Source organism: Nerophis ophidion, linkage group LG08, assembly GCF_033978795.1.
Source record: "Nerophis ophidion isolate RoL-2023_Sa linkage group LG08, RoL_Noph_v1.0, whole genome shotgun sequence".
Classification (NCBI taxonomy): Eukaryota; Metazoa; Chordata; class Actinopteri; order Syngnathiformes; family Syngnathidae; genus Nerophis; species Nerophis ophidion.
This window is the reverse complement of record NC_084618.1, coordinates 50522334-50542210: the sequence shown is the minus strand read 5'-3', so window position 1 is coordinate 50542210 and position 19877 is coordinate 50522334. Positions and strand designations below refer to the sequence as shown.

Here is a 19877-nt window from a genome sequence, read left to right as displayed (position 1 = left end):
TATGTAGTCTTAGTACTGTACTGTACTGGTATACAGAGAAGTGTTTTGATACATGTGTGTCGAGTGAAAATGGATTGTTTTTTTAGATATAACTATTTTTAACTTAATGTGAGAGTGAGATACAATTATGATGTAAAATTGAGAAAAAATGAAGACGGCAGATATTTATGCATTTAACAGTGTGTTTATTATTGTGGTCGGATTGTTTAGTGAAAGCATAGATACATAGAGATATTCATAATTACTGATTTTTAGGCCTTTTAACCTTATTCCTTAAAATACAGTGTGTTTTATCTGGTTTTAAAGGGATTCAAATACTGAATGTTTACATTATCCTATCAGGCTCGTCAAGACGTTGAGGTGGACATTTATGAGCGACTACCTGTTCCCTTTGGCCTGGTCAGATTTGGGGTTGCTCCTGATCACCCCGAAGTAAAAGTAAGGCCTAATGCAGAGTTTTCCAAATTTTTTTTCACAGAGGGCTGTATTCAGAAAATTGACACTATGAGGGACAGTTTGACACATTTTGTACATGCATTTAATCCAGTGTAGTTCAGTATATGCTAAGATATCAGAAGAAAACATTTTAGCTTTGTGTTATAGGTGACAAAGTAAATTAGTAAATCGAATAATGTATCATTTTATGTTTTTTCAGAGTATGCCCATTGCCAGTAAAAAAAAAACAAGATGCATAAAAAAAATGGCCCAGGTCTCTTAACAGAGTTTTGCACTGGAGCTGGACAAAATTTGACATTTTCTCTTTTTGGATTCTATAAAATTGGCACCTGTTTGGTTTTCTATTCGAGCATAATCACTGACAAATGAATTACTTCCTCAGAACGTCATCAACACGTTCACACAGACAGGCAAAAATGCTCGCTGTGGTTTCTACGGTAACGTTAACATCGGGAAGGATGTGAGCGTTAAAGAGCTACAACAAGCCTACCATGCTGTTATATTGGTAAGATGCTTATTTGAAAAGTTTGTTTAGTGTGTATGTATGTGTGCTATACCTATTATTTTAATATATGTTATGGTAGAGTTATGGGGCAGAAGGAAACAGGAGTATGGGGATACCTGGAGAAGACTTGGCTGGCGTGTACTCTGCAAAAGACTTTGTGGGCTGGTACAATGGACTGCCAAGTTGTCAACAGGTACTTTCATTCTCTTCACAAAGCATATTTTTTTGTCCAGCTTTTGCTTCTTAAACTTCAGGTATTTTTGTTTCCATTCAGCTGAGTCCAGACTTAAGTTGTGAAACAGCAGTTGTCCTGGGTCAAGGCAACGTGGCTTTGGACGTAGCAAGAATACTACTGTCTCCCATCGACATGTTAAAGGTATGCAAACACTGGCAGAGACATTATTGGTGTTTACAGTAAAAGGCCAGTGTGTGTCTTCTGCGTTTAAGGAAAGTCAAAATGGATGTCTTTTTTTGCTGTTCAACAGTGAACTGGATAAAAACACTGTCAAATCTCAACATATATAATTGAAGTACATCATATGTACTCGTCTTCATTCCATCATTTTTTATTTGTCATAGAGATTATCATTTTGCATGGGTCCTTTCTTGGTGAAGAGCTGTGAGACTGTCAGTGGCTGTGAGATTATATTCCAGCAATCTATTTTCTCCTGCTTGTCCCTCTCAGGGTCGCGGTGAGCTGGAGCCTATACCAGCTGCACTCGGGCAAAAGGCAGGGTACACCCTGGACAAGTTGCCACCTCCTTCAAGGGCCAACACAGATATACAGACAATTATTCACACTCACATAACAGGAAATAATAACAAGACATTATACTTCTTATTTGCATGCGATTGCTGAGAAATAGCGTTGACGAGCTAAAATAACAACAGATAAACTGCAAACATATAAGGCAGGACGTTATGGTACAGCGATCCCTAGATATTTCCCCAGGCATTACATTATGGCAGGGGTAGGGAACCTATGGCTCTAGAGCCATATGTGGTTCTTTTGATGACTGCATCTGGCTCTTTGATAAATCTGACCTGACGTTGCTTAACACGATAAGTAATGAATAATTCCACTTGTAAACACAGTGTTAAAAATAATGTTAAAATTACAAAACATTCTCATGCATTTTTAATCCATCCATCAGTTTTCTACCGCACCTGTTCAAGAAGTTGCGTTAATGGTAAGAAGTTATTTATTTATTATTGGTTCGTGTGGGACTTGCCCTCCTGGGGGTTCTTCAGACCCCCAAGCACTAACATGAGAGCCTGTTTCAGGGTTACAATATTGTTTTATTTTTCAATAAGTCTCTCAGTTGCTTTACCGCAATAGTATTTCCAGCCCAAACCCAGTCTCTCCTCCTGGCTGCTGCTTATAACAGAGCGACAGGTGAATAGATAACAAGGCCCAGGTGGGCCATCCACGCACCTGTCGCTGCAGGCGCGCAGGCCACGCCCCCTCCACAGTTAGCTTCAGATTAACAATGTTATTACAAAGAATAAGAGACCTATTATACTCTAGAAATGTTGGTCTTACTTAAAAATGCACGTGTTTAGTTGTGTTCAGTGTTAAAAAAAATATTATATGGCTCTTACGGAAATATATTTTAAAATATCTGGCTTTTTGGCTCTCTCAGCTAAAAAGGTTCCCGACTCCTGCATTATGGGATTGGGGCATACACCCTGGACTGAGCGCCAGTCAGTGGCTCAAACTAAATACCATGAAAACGTACGACCAATTCAAATTTTTAAATTAACCTATCATGCATGTTTTATAATTTTTTGAAAATCCCACTGTGGGAACATACAAACTCCACATATAGATGCCTAAGCAGAGATTTGAACCCTCAATCTATGGAGTGTGTGGCCTACAAGCTAACCACTTGGCCACCATGCAGCCTTAGTTTACATTGAACCAATGTAAAAAAAAATGGAAACGGTTTACGATACATAATATTACTAAGTGGCACTCTTTTTATTTTCTTGAAAGTTTGGACATTTTAAAAATACAATGGGTTTAATTATCTGTATTCATTGTTTGCATAAGATGCAGTTGTTCCTCACTACTTCATGCTTCAAATATTGCAGCTTCACCACATTGCAGATTTTTCAGGGATACGTTCTTGCAGCATATTCTTTAACTGTTGGTCCTAAATAAACAAAAAAATAGCAATACTACCATAGTATTGAGCATTAGAGGAGACCAAACCAATCAGAACGTGATGTTTAGTATAGTGGCCACTGATTACCTCGGCCTCAGGGAGTGTTGCTGTATTAGATTAAAATAGTTTAAATGTGACTAAACTAAATGGTGTTGTTTTATGTCTGGATGGCTTTCATAATGTTGAAAAACATGGTACATGGTCCTTTGTGTGTAGGTATATCAATATATCAGAATCAGAAATACTTTTTAATCCCCGAGGGGAAATTATATATAGACTCTCTACATGAAAATATTCCGTTTATTGTGATTAAGAAATGTGTTTAGGAATGTTTTATTATGTCAGAAGGAGCATATCCATTCCAAATAAAGCAAATACTACTACTACAATTATGCTTTTACTGCATCAATGTGTTTTAATCATGCTACGGATTACAAATGTTCCCTAACCCAATTTTCCGAGTTAAGGGGCACCCGGGCCATTGACACTGTAAATGAACTACACAAGACCCACACGTCTTATTGTTGACATAAATGGAAACGTGTTTCTGTTGGTTTGCAGAAGACTGATATCACCCAGGCAGCCCTTGAAGCTCTGATGGAGAGCCAGGTCCGTAGAGTGCTAATTGTTGGCCGTAGAGGACCAATACAGGTCGCCTGCACAGTCAAGGTGTGTGAGTGTTGTAGTATTTTTTTTAAAGCACAACATATTATGACTTAACAAAAAAAAAATCAACACCAATCTTTCATAATGGAAGCAAAGTCCCACTTAATAGCACATAAATGTGGTGCTCTTCACTGTGCACTCGACTCTTTCGCAAGCAATACAGCGGAAGCACTAATTTCAAGCATTTTTGAGGCTACACAATTTGGAGCAATTTCTATTCAAACCACATTTCTGAGAAAGATATGCCATTAAGTCATTAAACGTGGTCTACCTATCTTTGACGCTGTAATTTAGGCAGGTAAAATTTATTCTAGTAAGCCGTGTACTGGGAACACACTGGGATGTGTGGCTAAAACGTTGTTGATTAACCCTTTTTGGCCAAACCTGTTAGGTTAAATTAGTAGAAGATGTCGTGTTGAATGTAGCACGAACAATAATTTGTTTTCGAATGGATTGTTATCTCACTGGAAAACACACATTTTTTATTTTTTTTATTTTAGGAGGTCAGAGAAATGGTCAACCTGCCTGGGGCCAAGCCTCAAATGCTGCCAACTGATTTTGATGGTGTCCGTGAAGCTCTTAAAGGTGAAAGTTCAATTATTTTTCAAGTAGCACCTTCTACTTTTAGGATGATAAATTTACTGCTCAATTCATTAGGTAGACCTGCTGACTAAATATATAATCCAACCATCCATCTATTTTCTATACTGCTGGAGCCTATCCCAGCAGACTGTTTGCAACATGCAGGGTACACCCTGGACACCCGGTCATCTGTCAATCACAGGACACATTTAAACCAACAACCATTCATACCCACATTTACGACGATCTAATTTTGGTCCACTAGTCACTATTCCACTAGTCTGCTGTATACATAATTACATAGTTTAAAAATAGGCTTTTACAAATACAAAAATGCTTATTCTTGCAGTTGTACTCTTCATTGAATTTGCAGTCACACGTGAAAAAACATTCAAAAGTATGACAACAAGAAGCTGTGGTTTTCAGATCAAAACTTGCACCTCCACGTTTGAGCAGTAAAGGCAGTGTTTTCTTTTTTTTTGTTTGTTTGTTTTTTGAACAGTTTGTGCCCCAGTTATCTGTCCTCTTTCGTCCGACAGCTTGCCATGTCCTTGTTAGTGAAAAACACTTGATGATGAATGTACAGTACAGTTCAGGGTTTATTATGATACCTAGTGAATTGAGTAAAGGCAGAGAGCGCTGCCGTTATAGGAAATGTGCAACGACCAGTCAGTTGTCTAATAGTGTAGCACAGGTGCTTCCTCGTCTTTTTGTTCTCTCTTTAGTCGTCACTATGCGTCGAGGGACAGGGTTAACACAATATAAATACTCCAAACAACCTTGGCTTGTTTTCTTAAATGTATTCATTCAGTCTGTACCCACATCCACACATACACAATATAAAAGTAACCAACTATTAATGTTTGTTTAAATACTTTCTCATGTACATTTCTTCTCTATTAAAGATGAGGACTTACCACTATCACTTTCATTATAAATATTAAACAGTTTTGTGTGAGCGAATTCAGTACTGTAGCTGAATTGATCTGTAACGTTATTGTGGGATTGTAATGCTAGTTTCAGAAGATAGTCCTGTTCCTTTCTTCAGGGTATTACATAAAACCTGGAAAGAGACAAAAATACATATACCATATTGTAAAATTAAATACATTGCAGTATATAGTATATAAAAACACACACTCAAAGACATGCATTTATTTCAATGTACTTAATATAGATAAATAATATAAATATTTATATTATATTTTCTAATTTGTATATTTTAATAGTTTTTTTATAGTATTACAAATAATATTGTATTTATATATTATTAGATTTAAAAAATGTTCTTTGTTAAAAAATATAGCAATTATTATTGATTCAATGTTATTTTTTAGTAAGTATTAGATGTGTTTATTATGTGTTTAGACTTGTGTATAGTAAAATCAATGGTAAAATGCAATTTGGGAGTAATTTCAAGTATTGCTTTAAGTATCAGATAGTTTACAGGTGTCAAACTCTCGGCCCTAAGGCCAGATCTGGATCGTCACATCATGTTATGTGGCCTGCGAAAGCTTCGAAATAGTGTGTGTCAAAAAAGCACTTCAATAAAATGTATTTGTTCTTTCAATTTTGACAGAAAATGTGCATGTATGCAATTGCATCTCTGATCATGCCACAAACATTTCATTAACTTATATTTCAAGCATTTTTCTTTTAACATAAACATTATTAAATTCTGCTAGTCACCCCGGCTTATGATTTCAAAGGAAGTTATCGATTAATGTGTATGGAATAAAAATTCAATAACATGCATAACATAATCAAATGCATAATCAAGACTAATTCCGGGGGTCAAGACTAATTCCGGGGTCTGAATATCGTTTTTATTGAGGGCCACGTCGCAGTTATGGCTGCCATTTTGAAATGCTTGTAACACTGAATACATGTGAATAATAATGTTTAATTGCCTCATGATATTATTCCAAAATTGACTGTGTTACAAGCATTTCAAAATGGCAGCCATAACTGCGACATGGCCCTCAATAAAAACGATATTCAGACCCCGGAATTAGTCTTGCAAATGTCAGATGCAGTTTACTGTTAATATTAACACAAAAAAACACTTTTTACTCAGGAATGACAATGGCGTGATAAGTCATTTTGTATCTTTAACTGTAACACAAAGGTTAAAGTTAAAGAAAAGGTTAACCACAGCAAAATACAGTGTAAGAAGAAATAAAAATATTTACTTTAGTTGAAAAGGTACCAATTAACCTGGATTTCGTATAAAAGTTACACCAGATTTTGTTTAGTTAAATCTTGGTTGTCAAAAATTATATATACACACTAGGAGGTACATTTAGTTTGATATCAGAAAAAAAACAAACTGCCTACACTATGGCTGTTTCAGATTTACCAAGACCACGAAAGCGTCTCACAGAGTTGATGTTGAAGGCAGCCATTGAGCTTCCAGCAGAAAAAGAGCAGGAAAAAAGTAATAAGGCTTCACGCAGTTGGGGATTTCGATTCTTCCGGAGCCCAGTCCAGGTCCTTCCAAGTGATGATGGCACCAGGACGGCTGGCATCCGCCTGGCAGTCAACAAACTGGAGGTAAACTGATTTTCCTTTTCATTTTTCTTGGATTGATGATTGCTGAATTGACATGTCTAACATCAGGGTTCAGGTGAGGCAGCGCGTGCAGTGCTCACTGGCGAAGTGGAGGACGTGACCTGCGGCCTTGTCATCAGCAGCATTGGGTACAAGAGCCTCCTCATTGACCCATCAGTGCCGTTTGACTCTCAAAAAGCTATAGTCCCGAACCTAATGGGCCGTGTTCAACAAGCTGCAGGTACTTTTATAAAAATACAGCACCAAGTGAGCTAAAATCAGAAAGATAAGTAAGCATGTGTCAAATTATTCCTTGCTTTATTTTTTTTATTTATCTAGGTCTTTACTGCAGTGGCTGGCTTAAAACTGGCCCAACTGGCGTGATAGCCACTACTATGAATAATAGTTTTGAAACTGCACGATCCCTAATTGAAGACATGGACTCGGGAAAATTGGACCTTTCTGCTGATAAATCCGGTGCCCAAAAAATCACAAATCTGCTTGAAAAGAGAGGTATTTTACTTGAATATATCTATATATTTGCAGTTGGTATTGACTTTGTTTCCCTCGGTTTTGAATGAATATATTTTTAAATTGTAATTTAAACAAGTGGTTTGACTGCGCGGGTTCCCTACGGGTACTCCGGCTCCTTCCTACCTCCAAAGACATGCAGCTGGGGGATAGGTTGATAAGCAACACTAAATTGACGGCAGGGTGCGAGTGTGAATGTTGACTGTGATGACCCCGCGATGAGGTGGCGACTTGTCCTGGGTGTACCTTGCCTTCCGCCCGAGTGCAGCTGGGATAGGCTCCAGTACCCCATGCAACCCCGAGAAGGACAAGCGGTAGGAGATGGATGGATGGATTTGAGAGTGCTGCCGCTGTAAATCCAACAGAGGGCGCTGTCCTAGAAGATATTTCAAGATTTAAGCAAGTAGATGCTTTGAAAGGATGAGATTAAGGGTTTTTTATGGGCTCATCTATTCACTTTTTTACAATACATGGGTGGTGGTTGGTGTCTAGGAATTCTGTATTCCACCTTTGCCTCATACATTAAAAATGCACTAAACAGTATACACTTCTAGTCGACTATACAAGAGTGACTGACATTTTACTTATTTCATATAATTGTCAATGTTAGTCACATTATTTCAGCAGGATTGCAAAATCCTACTTTGTACTGTATATTCTTTCAAATGGCATCACATTGTTTCGTTTTATTGTCTCTGTAGAAATTAAGCCTGTAACCTTTTCGGGCTGGGAGAAGATTGACCGTGTGGAGACAACGAGGGGTGGGTCGACAGGAAAGCCCAGAGAAAAAATGCTGACCGTGGAAGAAATGCTGCAACTTGCCTGGATGTGACCACCGGATACAGCTTAGTGACTTCACTAAGCTGTATCACATTTTGACAAAGACAAACCTTGACCCAAATTGAAGAGTGTCAAGATCATGTCAAATATTAAAAGAAATAGTTGTATTTGCATTAAATTGAGTTTGATGAAACATAAAAACCGTAAATGTGTAGTCCAGTAAAATTGGTACTTTTGACCAAAGCTGCAACAGGAAGAAAAATTATTCCTACCGTTTTGAGTTTGGCTCCTGAATTTTTTAATGCAGGTTTGAGTCCCTGTGTATGATGTACTTGTCAGTTTGAATTTAAGTTTAAAGAACTCTGCTGCTAGCCTTCTAACCAAAACCAAACGACGTGAAAACATTACCCCTCGACTGGCTTCCCTTCACTAACTGTTACTTTTAGAGATAATTTAAAAATTATACTTTATAAATGCCTACACCAAGAAGCCCCGCCCTATCTTATTCAGCTGCTGCAACCTTATTGTCCCAGCATGACTGTCTTCAGACTAGATCCTACTTACTGCCCCAAAAAGTAGGCCAAAAACAAAGTAGTCTTCAGTGGCAGGGCCCAGACTATGGAACAACCTTTCACTCGGAAGTCCTCCCAGTCTGAGCCAATTTAAATCTGTGCTAAACATAGTAGCTCCCCGGCATTCAAATCCAGTTAAAATGTTTAGTTTTATTACATTTTAGGTAATATAACCATCACTTCTTTGAAGGTATCTTTTAGTACTGTATTTTATTCATCCCACATGATACTGTGCCCCTCTTGTCTGTACAGCAATTTGGCCGTTTTTTTTTTTTTAAATGTGCTATATGGATAAAATTAACTAAATGGTTGAAATAAAGAGTACTTAATGGGCATATCTGTTTTTGGGGGACATTTTCTCTTGATCAGGAAGCAAGTACTTAAGTGTATTTATCCTAGATTGTTTTAACAGTCTAAACAGAAAACTTTAAAACCTTAAACAGATGTATAAAAAAGTATCAAGTTAACTTTCACCTCAAAATTAAAAAGCAATGCATAAAAATTGGATGGAAATTGTTTATTTTTATATACAAATTTCATAAATACTTTTCCTGCCACCATACATCTCCATTTTGTTATGAACATTGCACATAGTCACATTACTGCTCCTATTGATGTTGCACTTTAAATTTCACCTTGTGGCCCAACTCAACTAGCCTTGGCTTGAGTTGTCATGGTGATGACCCATGTCGCTCTCTTGGTGGCCGTTGCTTGAGTTGTCATAGTGGTCATCAGAAGTCACATTGTGGCCCATGTCGCTCTGGTGGTGGCTTGAGTTGTCATAGTGGTCATCAGAAGTCACATTGTGGCCCATGTCGCTCTGGTGGTGGCTTGAGTTGTCATGGTGATGGCCCATGTCGCTCTGGTGGTGGCTTGAGTTGTCATAGTGGTCATCAGAAGTCACATTGTGGCCCATGTCGCTCTGGTGGTGGCTTGAGTTGTCATGGTGATGGCCCATGTCGCTCTGGTGGTGGCTTGAGTTGTCATAGTGGTCATCAGAAGTCACATTGTGGCCCATGTCGCTCTGGTGGTGGCTTGAGTTGTCATGGTGATGGCCCATGTCGCTCTGGTGGTGGCTTGAGTTGTCATAGTGGTCATCAGAAGTCACATTGTGGCCCATGTCGCTCTGGTGGTGGCTTGAGTTGTCATAGTGGTCATCAGAAGTCACATTGTGGCCCATGTCGCTCTGGTGGTGGCTGTTGCTTGAGTTGTCATCAGAAGTCACATTGTGGCCCATGTCATTTTGGTAGCCTTTGCTTGAGTTGTCATGGTGATGGCCCATGTCGCTCTGGTGGTGGCTTGAGTTGTCATAGTGGTCATCAGAAGTCACATTGTGGCCCATGTCGCTCTGGTGGTGGCTTGAGTTGTCATAGTGGTCATCAGAAGTCACATTGTGGCCCATGTCGCTCTGGTGGTGGCTTGAGTTGTCATAGTGGTCATCAGAAGTCACATTGTGGCCCATGTCATTTTGGTAGCCTTGGCTTGAGTTGTCATGGTGATGGCCCATGTCGCTCTGGTGGTGGCTTGAGTTGTTATAGTGGTCATCAGAAGTCACATTGTGGCCCATGTCGCTCTGGTGGTGGCCATTGCTTGAGTTGTCATAGTGGTCATCAGAAGTCACATTGTGGCCCATGTCGCTCTGGTGGTGGCTTGAGTTGTCATAGTGGTCATCAGAAGTCACATTGTGGCCCATGTCATTTTGGTAGCCTTGGCTTGAGTTGTCATGGTGATGGCCCATGTCGCTCTGGTGGTGGCTTGAGTTGTTATAGTGGTCATCAGAAGTCACATTGTGGCCCATGTCGCTCTGGTGGTGGCCATTGCTTGAGTTGTCATAGTGGTCATCAGAAGTCACATTGTGGCCCATGTCGCTCTGGTGGTGGCTTGAGTTGTCATAGTGGTCATCAGAAGTCACATTGTGGCCCATGTCGCTCTGGTGGTGGCTTGAGTGGTCATCAGAAGTCACATTGTGGCCCATGTCGCTCTGGTGGTGGCTTGAGTTGTCATAGTGGTCATCAGAAGTCACATTGTGGCCCATGTCGCTCTGGTGGTGGCTTGAGTTGTCATGGTGATGGCCCATGTCGCTCTGGTGGTGGCTTGAGTTGTCATAGTGGTCATCAGAAGTCACATTGTGGCCCATGTCGCTCTGGTGGTGGCTTGAGTTGTCATGGTGATGGCCCATGTCGCTCTGGTGGTGGCTTGAGTTGTCATAGTGGTCATCAGAAGTCACATTGTGGCCCATGTCGCTCTGGTGGTGGCTTGAGTTGTCATAGTGGTCATCAGAAGTCACATTGTGGCCCATGTCGCTCTGGTGGTGGCTTGAGTTGTCATGGTGATGGCCCATGTCGCTCTGGTGGTGGCTTGAGTTGTCATAGTGGTCATCAGAAGTCACATTGTGGCCCATGTCGCTCTGGTGGTGGCTTGAGTTGTCATGGTGATGGCCCATGTCGCTCTGGTGGTGGCTTGAGTTGTCATAGTGGTCATCAGAAGTCACATTGTGGCCCATGTCGCTCTGGTGGTGGCTGTTGCTTGAGTTGTCATCAGAAGTCACATTGTGGCCCATGTCATTTTGGTAGCCTTTGCTTGAGTTGTCATGGTGATGGCCCATGTCGCTCTGGTGGTGGCTTGAGTTGTCATAGTGGTCATCAGAAGTCACATTGTGGCCCATGTCGCTCTGGTGGTGGCTGTTGCTTGAGTTGTCATCAGAAGTCACATTGTGGCCCATGTCATTTTGGTAGCCTTTGCTTGAGTTGTCATGGTGATGGCCCATGTCGCTCTGGTGGTGGCTTGAGTTGTCATAGTGGTCATCAGAAGTCACATTGTGGCCCATGTCGCTCTGGTGGTGGCTTGAGTTGTCATAGTGGTCATCAGAAGTCACATTGTGGCCCATGTCGCTCTGGTGGTGGCTTGAGTTGTCATAGTGGTCATCAGAAGTCACATTGTGGCCCATGTCATTTTGGTAGCCTTGGCTTGAGTTGTCATGGTGATGGCCCATGTCGCTCTGGTGGTGGCTTGAGTTGTTATAGTGGTCATCAGAAGTCACATTGTGGCCCATGTCGCTCTGGTGGTGGCTTGAGTTGTCATAGTGGTCATCAGAAGTCACATTGTGGCCCATGTCATTTTGGTAGCCTTGGCTTGAGTTGTCATGGTGATGGCCCATGTCGCTCTGGTGGTGGCTTGAGTTGTTATAGTGGTCATCAGAAGTCACATTGTGGCCCATGTCGCTCTGGTGGTGGCCATTGCTTGAGTTGTCATAGTGGTCATCAGAAGTCACATTGTGGCCCATGTCGCTCTGGTGGTGGCTTGAGTTGTCATAGTGGTCATCAGAAGTCACATTGTGGCCCATGTCATTTTGGTAGCCTTGGCTTGAGTTGTCATGGTGATGGCCCATGTCGCTCTGGTGGTGGCTTGAGTTGTTATAGTGGTCATCAGAAGTCACATTGTGGCCCATGTCGCTCTGGTGGTGGCCATTGCTTGAGTTGTCATAGTGGTCATCAGAAGTCACATTGTGGCCCATGTCGCTCTGGTGGTGGCTTGAGTTGTCATAGTGGTCATCAGAAGTCACATTGTGGCCCATGTCGCTCTGGTGGTGGCTTGAGTGGTCATCAGAAGTCACATTGTGGCCCATGTCGCTCTGGTGGTGGCTTGAGTTGTCATAGTGGTCATCAGAAGTCACATTGTGGCCCATGTCGCTCTGGTGGTGGCTTGAGTTGTCATGGTGATGGCCCATGTCGCTCTGGTGGTGGCTTGAGTTGTCATAGTGGTCATCAGAAGTCACATTGTGGCCCATGTCGCTCTGGTGGTGGCTTGAGTTGTCATGGTGATGGCCCATGTCGCTCTGGTGGTGGCTTGAGTTGTCATAGTGGTCATCAGAAGTCACATTGTGGCCCATGTCGCTCTGGTGGTGGCTGTTGCTTGAGTTGTCATCAGAAGTCACATTGTGGCCCATGTCATTTTGGTAGCCTTGGCTTGAGTTGTCATGGTGATGGCCCATGTCGCTCTGGTGGTGGCTTGAGTTGTCATGGTGATGGCCCATGTCGCTCTGGTGGTGGCTTGAGTTGTCATAGTGGTCATCAGAAGTCACATTGTGGCCCATGTCGCTCTGGTGGTGGCTTGAGTTGTCATGGTGATGGCCCATGTCGCTCTGGTGGTGGCTTGAGTTGTCATAGTGGTCATCAGAAGTCACATTGTGGCCCATGTCGCTCTGGTGGTGGCTTGAGTTGTCATAGTGGTCATCAGAAGTCACATTGTGGCCCATGTCGCTCTGGTGGTGGCTGTTGCTTGAGTTGTCATCAGAAGTCACATTGTGGCCCATGTCATTTTGGTAGCCTTGGCTTGAGTTGTCATGGTGATGGCCCATGTCGCTCTGGTGGTGGCCATTGCTTGAGTTGTCATAGTGGTCATCAGAAGTCACATTGTGGCCCATGTCATTTTGGTAGCCTTGGCTTGAGTTGTCATGGTGATGGCCCATGTCGCTCTGGTGGTGGCTTGAGTTGTTATAGTGGTCATCAGAAGTCACATTGTGGCCCATGTCGCTCTGGTGGTGGCCATTGCTTGAGTTGTCATAGTGGTCATCAGAAGTCACATTGTGGCCCATGTCGCTCTGGTGGTGGCTTGAGTTGTCATAGTGGTCATCAGAAGTCACATTGTGGCCCATGTCGCTCTGGTGGTGGCTTGAGTGGTCATCAGAAGTCACATTGTGGCCCATGTCATTTTGGTAGCCTTGGCTTGAGTTGTCATGGTGATGGCCCATGTCATTCTGGTGGTGGCTTGAGTTGTCATAGTGGTCATCAGAAGTCACATTGTGGCCCATGTCATTTTGGTAGCCTTTGCTTGAGTTGTCATGGTGATGGCCCATGTCGCTCTGGTGGTGGCTTGAGTTGTCATAGTGGTCATCAGAAGTCACATTGTGGCCCATGTCGCTCTGGTGGTGGCTTGAGTTGTCATAGTGGTCATCAGAAGTCACATTGTGGCCCATGTCGCTCTGGTGGTGGCTTGAGTTGTCATAGTGGTCATCAGACGTCACATTGTGACCCATGTCGCTCTGCTGGTGGCTTGAGTTGTCATAGTGGTCATCAGAAGTCACATTGTGGCCCATGTCGCTCTGGTGGTGGCTTGAGTGGTCATCAGAAGTCACATTGTGGCCCATGTCATTTTGGTAGCCTTGGCTTGAGTTGTCATGGTGATGGCCCATGTCGCTCTGGTGGTGGCCATTGCTTGAGTTGTCATAGTGGTCATCAGAAGTCACATTGTGGCCCATGTCGCTCTGGTGGTGGCCATTGCTTGAGTTGTCATAGTGGTCATCAGAAGTCACATTGTGGCCCATGTCATTTTGGTAGCCTTTGCTTGAGTTGTCATGGTGATGGCCCATGTCACTCTGGTGGTGGCCGTTGCTTGAGTTGTCAGAGTGGTCATCAGAAGTCACATTGTAGCCCATGTCGCTCTGGTGGTGGCTTGAGTTGTCATAGTGGTCAGTCACATTGTGGCCCATGTCATTTTGGTAGCCTTGGCTTGAGTTGTCATGGTGATGGCCCATGTCGCTCTGGTGGTGGCCATTGCTTGAGTTGTCATAGTGGTCATCAGAAGTCACATTGTGGCCCATGTCGCTCTGGTGGTGGCTGTTGCTTGAGTTGTCATAGTGGTCGTCTGAAGTCACATTGTGGCCCATGTCATTTTGGTAGCCTTTGCTTGAGTTGTCATGGTGATGGCCCATGTCACTCTGGTGGTGGCCGTTGCTTGAGTTGTCATAGTGGTCATCAGAAGTCACATTGTGGCCCATGTCGCTCTGGTGGTGGCTGTTGCTTGAGTTGTCATAGTGGTCATCTGAAGTCACATTGTGGCCCATGTCATTTTGGTAGCCTTTGCTTGCGTTGTCATGGTGATGGCCCATTTCGCTCAGGTGGTGGCCGTTGCTTGAGTTGTCATAGTGGTCATCAGAAGTCACATTGTGGCCCATGTCATTTTGGTAGCCTTTGCTTGTGTTGTCATGGTGATGGCCGTTGCTTGAGTTGTCATAGTGGTCATCAGAAGTCACATTGTGGCCCATGTCATTTTGGTAGCCTTGGCTTGAGTTGTCATGGTGATGGCCCATGTCACTCTGGTGGTGGCCGTTGCTTGAGTTGTCAGAGTGGTCATCAGAAGTCACATTGTAGCCCATGTCGCTCTGGTGGTGGCTTGAGTTGTCATAGTGGTCATCAGAAGTCACATTGTGGCCCATGTCATTTTGGTAGCCTTTGCTTGCGTTGTCATGGTGATGGCCCATGTCGCTCTGGTGGTGGCCATTGCTTGAGTTGTCATAGTGGTCATCAGAAGTCACATTGTGGCCCATGTCGCTCTGGTGGTGGCTGTTGCTTGAGTTGTCATAGTGGTCATCTGAAGTCACATTGTGGCCCATGTCATTTTGGTAGCCTTTGCTTGCGTTGTCATGGTGATGGCCCATTTCGCTCAGGTGGTGGCCGTTGCTTGAGTTGTCATAGTGGTCATCAGAAGTCACATTGTGGCCCATGTCATTTTGGTAGCCTTGGCTTGAGTTGTCATGGTGATGGCCCATGTCACTCTGGTGGTGGCCGTTGCTTGAGTTGTCAGAGTGGTCATCAGAAGTCACATTGTAGCCCATGTCGCTCTGGTGGTGGCTTGAGTTGTCATAGTGGTCATCAGAAGTCACATTGTGGCCCATGTCATTTTGGTAGCCTTTGCTTGCGTTGTCATGGTGATGGCCCATGTCGCTCTGGTGGTGGCCATTGCTTGAGTTGTCATAGTGGTCATCAGAAGTCACATTGTGGCCCATGTCGCTCTGGTGGTGGCTGTTGCTTGAGTTGTCATAGTGGTCATCTGAAGTCACATTGTGGCCCATGTCATTTTGGTAGCCTTTGCTTGCGTTGTCATGGTGATGGCCCATTTCGCTCAGGTGGTGGCCGTTGCTTGAGTTGTCATAGTGGTCATCAGAAGTCACATTGTGGCCCATGTCATTTTGGTAGCCTTGGCTTGAGTTGTCATGGTGATGGCCCATGTCGCTCTGGTGGTGGCCGTCGCTTGAGTTGTCATAGTGGTCGTCTGAAGTCACATTGTGGCCCATGTCATTTTGGTAGCCTTGGCTTGAGTTGTCATGGTGATGGCCCATGTCACTCTGGTGGTGGCCGTTGCTTGAGTTGTCATAGTGGTCATCAGAAGTCACATTGTGGCCCATGTCGCTCTGGTGGTGGCTTGAGTTGTCATAGTGGTCATCAGAAGTCACATTGTGGCCCATGTCGCTCTGGTGGTGGCTGTTGCTTGAGTTGTCATAGTGGTCATCAGAAGTCACATTGTAGCCCATGTCGCTCTGGTGGTGGCTTGAGTTGTCATAGTGGTCATCAGAAGTCACATTGTGGCCCATGTCATTTTGGTGGCCATGGCTTGTGTTGTCATGGTGATGGCCCATGTCGCTCTGGTGGAGGCCGTTGCTTGAGTTGTCATCAGAAGTCACATTGTGGCCAATGTCGCTCTGGCTAGAATTGTCGTAGTGGTCATCAGAAGTCACATTGTGGCCCATGTCATTTTGGTAGCCTTGGGTTGAGTTGTCATGGTGATGGCCCATGTCGCTCTGGTGGTGGCTGTTGCTTGAGTTGTCATAGTGGTGATCAGAAGTCACATTGTGGCCCATGTCATTTTGGTAGCCTTTGCTTGTGTTGTCATGGTGATGGCCGTTGCTTGAGTTGTCATAGTGGTCATCAGAAGTCACATTGTGGCCCATGTCATTTTGGTGGCCTTGGCTTGAGTTGTCATGGTGATGGCCCATGTCGCTCTGGTGGTGGCCGTTGCTTGAGTTGTCATAGTGGTCAACAGAAGTTACATTGTGGCCCATGTCGCTCTGGTGGTGGCCCATGTCGCTCTGGTGGTCATCTGAAGTCACATTGTGGCCCATGTCATTTTGGTAGCCTTGGCTTGAGTTGTCATGGTGATGGCCCATGTCACTCTGTTGGTGGCCGTTGCTTGAGTTGTCATAGTGGTCATCAGAAGTCACATTGTGGCCCATGTCGCTCTGGTGGTGGCCGTTGCTTGAGTTGTCATAGTGGTCATCAGAAGTCACATTGTGGCCCATGTCATTTTGGTAGCCTTTGCTTGCGTTGTCATGGTGATGGCCCATGTCGCTCTGGTGGTGGCCATTGCTTGAGTTGTCATAGTGGTCATCAGAAGTCACATTGTGGCCCATGTCGCTCTGGTGGTGGCTGTTGCTTGAGTTGTCATAGTGGTCATCAGAAGTCACATTGTGGCCCATGTCATTTTGGTAGCCTTGGCTTGAGTTGTCATGGTGATGGCCCATGTCGCTCTGGTGGTGGCCGTCGCTTGAGTTGTCATAGTGGTCGTCTGAAGTCACATTGTGGCCCATGTCATTTTGGTAGCCTTGGCTTGAGTTGTCATGGTGATGGCCCATGTCACTCTGGTGGTGGCCGTTGCTTGAGTTGTCATAGTGGTCATCAGAAGTCACATTGTGGCCCATGTCGCTCTGGTGGTGGCTTGAGTTGTCATAGTGGTCATCAGAAGTCACATTGTGGCCCATGTCGCTCTGGTGGTGGCTGTTGCTTGAGTTGTCATAGTGGTCATCAGAAGTCACATTGTAGCCCATGTCGCTCTGGTGGTGGCTTGAGTTGTCATAGTGGTCATCAGAAGTCACATTGTGGCCCATGTCATTTTGGTGGCCATGGCTTGTGTTGTCATGGTGATGGCCCATGTCGCTCTGGTGGAGGCCGTTGCTTGAGTTGTCATCAGAAGTCACATTGTGGCCAATGTCGCTCTGGCTAGAATTGTCGTAGTGGTCATCAGAAGTCACATTGTGGCCCATGTCATTTTGGTAGCCTTGGGTTGAGTTGTCATGGTGATGGCCCATGTCGCTCTGGTGGTGGCTGTTGCTTGAGTTGTCATAGTGGTGATCAGAAGTCACATTGTGGCCCATGTCATTTTGGTAGCCTTTGCTTGTGTTGTCATGGTGATGGCCGTTGCTTGAGTTGTCATAGTGGTCATCAGAAGTCACATTGTGGCCCATGTCATTTTGGTGGCCTTGGCTTGAGTTGTCATGGTGATGGCCCATGTCGCTCTGGTGGTGGCCGTTGCTTGAGTTGTCATAGTGGTCAACAGAAGTTACAATGTGGCCCATGTCGCTCTGGTGGTGGCCCATGTCGCTCTGGTGGTCATCTGAAGTCACATTGTGGCCCATGTCATTTTGGTAGCCTTGGCTTGAGTTGTCATGGTGATGGCCCATGTCACTCTGTTGGTGGCCGTTGCTTGAGTTGTCATAGTGGTCATCAGAAGTCACATTGTGGCCCATGTCGCTCTGGTGGTGGCCGTTGCTTGAGTTGTCATAGTGGTCATCAGAAGTCACATTGTGGCCCATGTCATTTTGGTAGCCTTTGCTTGCGTTGTCATGGTGATGGCCCATTTCGCTCTGGTGGTGGCCATTGCTTGAGTTGTCATAGTGGTCATCAGAAGTCACATTGTGGCCCATGTCATTTTGGTAGCCTTTGCTTGTGTTGTCATGGTGATGGCCCATGTCGCTCTGGTGGTGGCCGTTGCTTGAGTTGTCATAGTGGTCATCAGAAGTCACATTGTGGCCCATGTCATTTTGGTGGCCGTGGCTTGTGTTGTCATGGTGATGGCCCATGTCGCTCTGGTGGAGGCCGTTGCTTGAGTTGTCATCAGAGGTCACATTGTGGCCCATGTCGCTCTGGCTTGAATTGTCGTAGTGGTCATCAGAAGTCACATTGTGGCCCATGTCGCTCTGGCTTGAATTGTCGTAGTGGTCATCAGAAGTCACATTGTGGCCCATGTCATTTTGGTGGCCATGGCTTGTGTTGTCATGGTGATGGCCCATGTCGCTCTGGTGGTGGCCGTGGCTTGTGTTGTCATAGTGGTCATCAGAAGTCACATTGTGGCCCATGTTGCCCTGGTGGTGGCCGTGGCTTGAGTTGTCATAGTGGTCATCAGAAGTCACATTGTGGCCCATGTCATTTTTGTAGCCTTTGCTTGAGTTGTCATGGTGATGGCCGTTGCTTGAGTTGTCATAGTGGTCATCAGAAGTCACATTGTGGCCCATGTCATTTTGGTGGCCATGGCTTGTGTTGTCATGGTGATGGCCCATGTCGCTCTGGTGGAGGCCGTTGCTTGAGTTGTCATCAGAAGTCACATTGTGGCCAATGTCGCTCTGGCTAGAATTGTCGTAGTGGTCATCAGAAGTCACATTGTGGCCCATGTCATTTTGGTGGCCGTGGCTTGTGTTGTCGTGGCCGTTGCTTGAGTTGTCATCAGAAGTCACATTGTGGCCCATGTCGCCCTGGTGGTGGCCGTGGCTTGAGTGGTCATCAGAAGTCACATTGTAACCCATGTTATGACTCTGGTTTTGGCTGTGGGTGAAGTTCTTATTCTGAACGTTTGACATTTGCTGAAATAAATCAGTCACTGTATTTTGGCCTTTCAGCTTGTTTACTTGGAAAATGTCTTTTAAGCCGAGCAATGCTTCGGTTTCCACTTCTTTGGTTTCCATTTGTACTACAATTTGAAAGACAATTTGAAGATTACCTTTAGTTCTAAACATTCTATAACATTTGACAGATACATTTTTTTCCAAGTTGTCCATACTCTTAACTCTCACCTTCTTTAACTTGCTTTTCCAACATGGTCTCCATTGACTGAAGAAATTCATAAGCCCTCTTAATGGAGTTGTTGGGATACATTTCTGTAATACAACAAAAATAAGCGATCTTAAAACCACAATTGCCTTGTCCATTATCAATAATTTTCTCATATATCTCACCTCCTTTGTCAAGTCCCCCATTGGGTCTCACTTTGGTGCCATCATGTGTCAAACACGGGCCTGCAGATAAGCAAAGACTTGATATAGACAACAGACAACATTTTAAACACAAGTTGGGTTAAAACAAGAAGCATTACCTTGGGCAATCAAGACCGTATGCACCAGGACCAGTAGGAGCCACGCCGTGTCCATTGCACCAGCCAGAGTCAGAAAGTTAGTGGGACCACAAGTGGTCTTTATAGCAGGTGAAGCAGCTGCTCCTAATTGGCTTTAATTACTCTCCTAGT

The 19877-nt window shown here is 44.3% G+C and overlaps 2 protein-coding genes across 8 annotated transcripts in view; one reads left to right on the top strand and one right to left on the bottom strand.

Annotated features, from left to right (window-relative positions):
- fdxr (ferredoxin reductase) overlaps positions 1-9315 on the top strand; it is a 19028-nt gene extending 9713 nt beyond the window's left edge. For 2 of the 3 annotated variants that reach the window (XM_061908831.1, XM_061908830.1), the window contains exons 6-15: positions 343-438; positions 839-961; positions 1041-1154; positions 1236-1337; positions 3691-3798; positions 4296-4380; positions 6731-6930; positions 6997-7168; positions 7267-7440; positions 8160-9315. In XM_061908831.1, the coding sequence (XP_061764815.1) occupies positions 343-438; positions 839-961; positions 1041-1154; positions 1236-1337; positions 3691-3798; positions 4296-4380; positions 6731-6930; positions 6997-7168; positions 7267-7440; positions 8160-8290 (1305 nt within the window). In that variant the 3' untranslated portion in view covers positions 8291-9315. The remainder of the gene's footprint in view (positions 1-342; positions 439-838; positions 962-1040; positions 1155-1235; positions 1338-3690; positions 3799-4295; positions 4381-6730; positions 6931-6996; positions 7169-7266; positions 7441-8159) is intronic. The other variant, XM_061908832.1, reaches the window with a different exon arrangement.
- On the bottom strand, positions 9313-19877 carry LOC133557899 (filaggrin-like). 5 transcript variants are annotated; one of them, XM_061908829.1, is made up of 7 exons: positions 19728-19877; positions 19591-19650; positions 19429-19512; positions 16158-19325; positions 14958-14993; positions 13248-14846; positions 9313-13136 (listed from the first exon to the last, which is right to left on the bottom strand). In XM_061908829.1, the coding sequence occupies exons 1-7, from the start codon at positions 19780-19782 to the stop codon at positions 9463-9465; spliced, it is 8676 nt and encodes a 2891-aa protein (XP_061764813.1). In that variant the 5' UTR covers positions 19783-19877; the 3' UTR covers positions 9313-9462. The 5 variants fall into 5 exon arrangements, with proteins under 5 accessions (XP_061764813.1, XP_061764811.1, XP_061764812.1 ...); XM_061908827.1 differs by having other exon boundaries at positions 14958-19325; XM_061908828.1 differs by having other exon boundaries at positions 13248-16529; positions 17403-19325.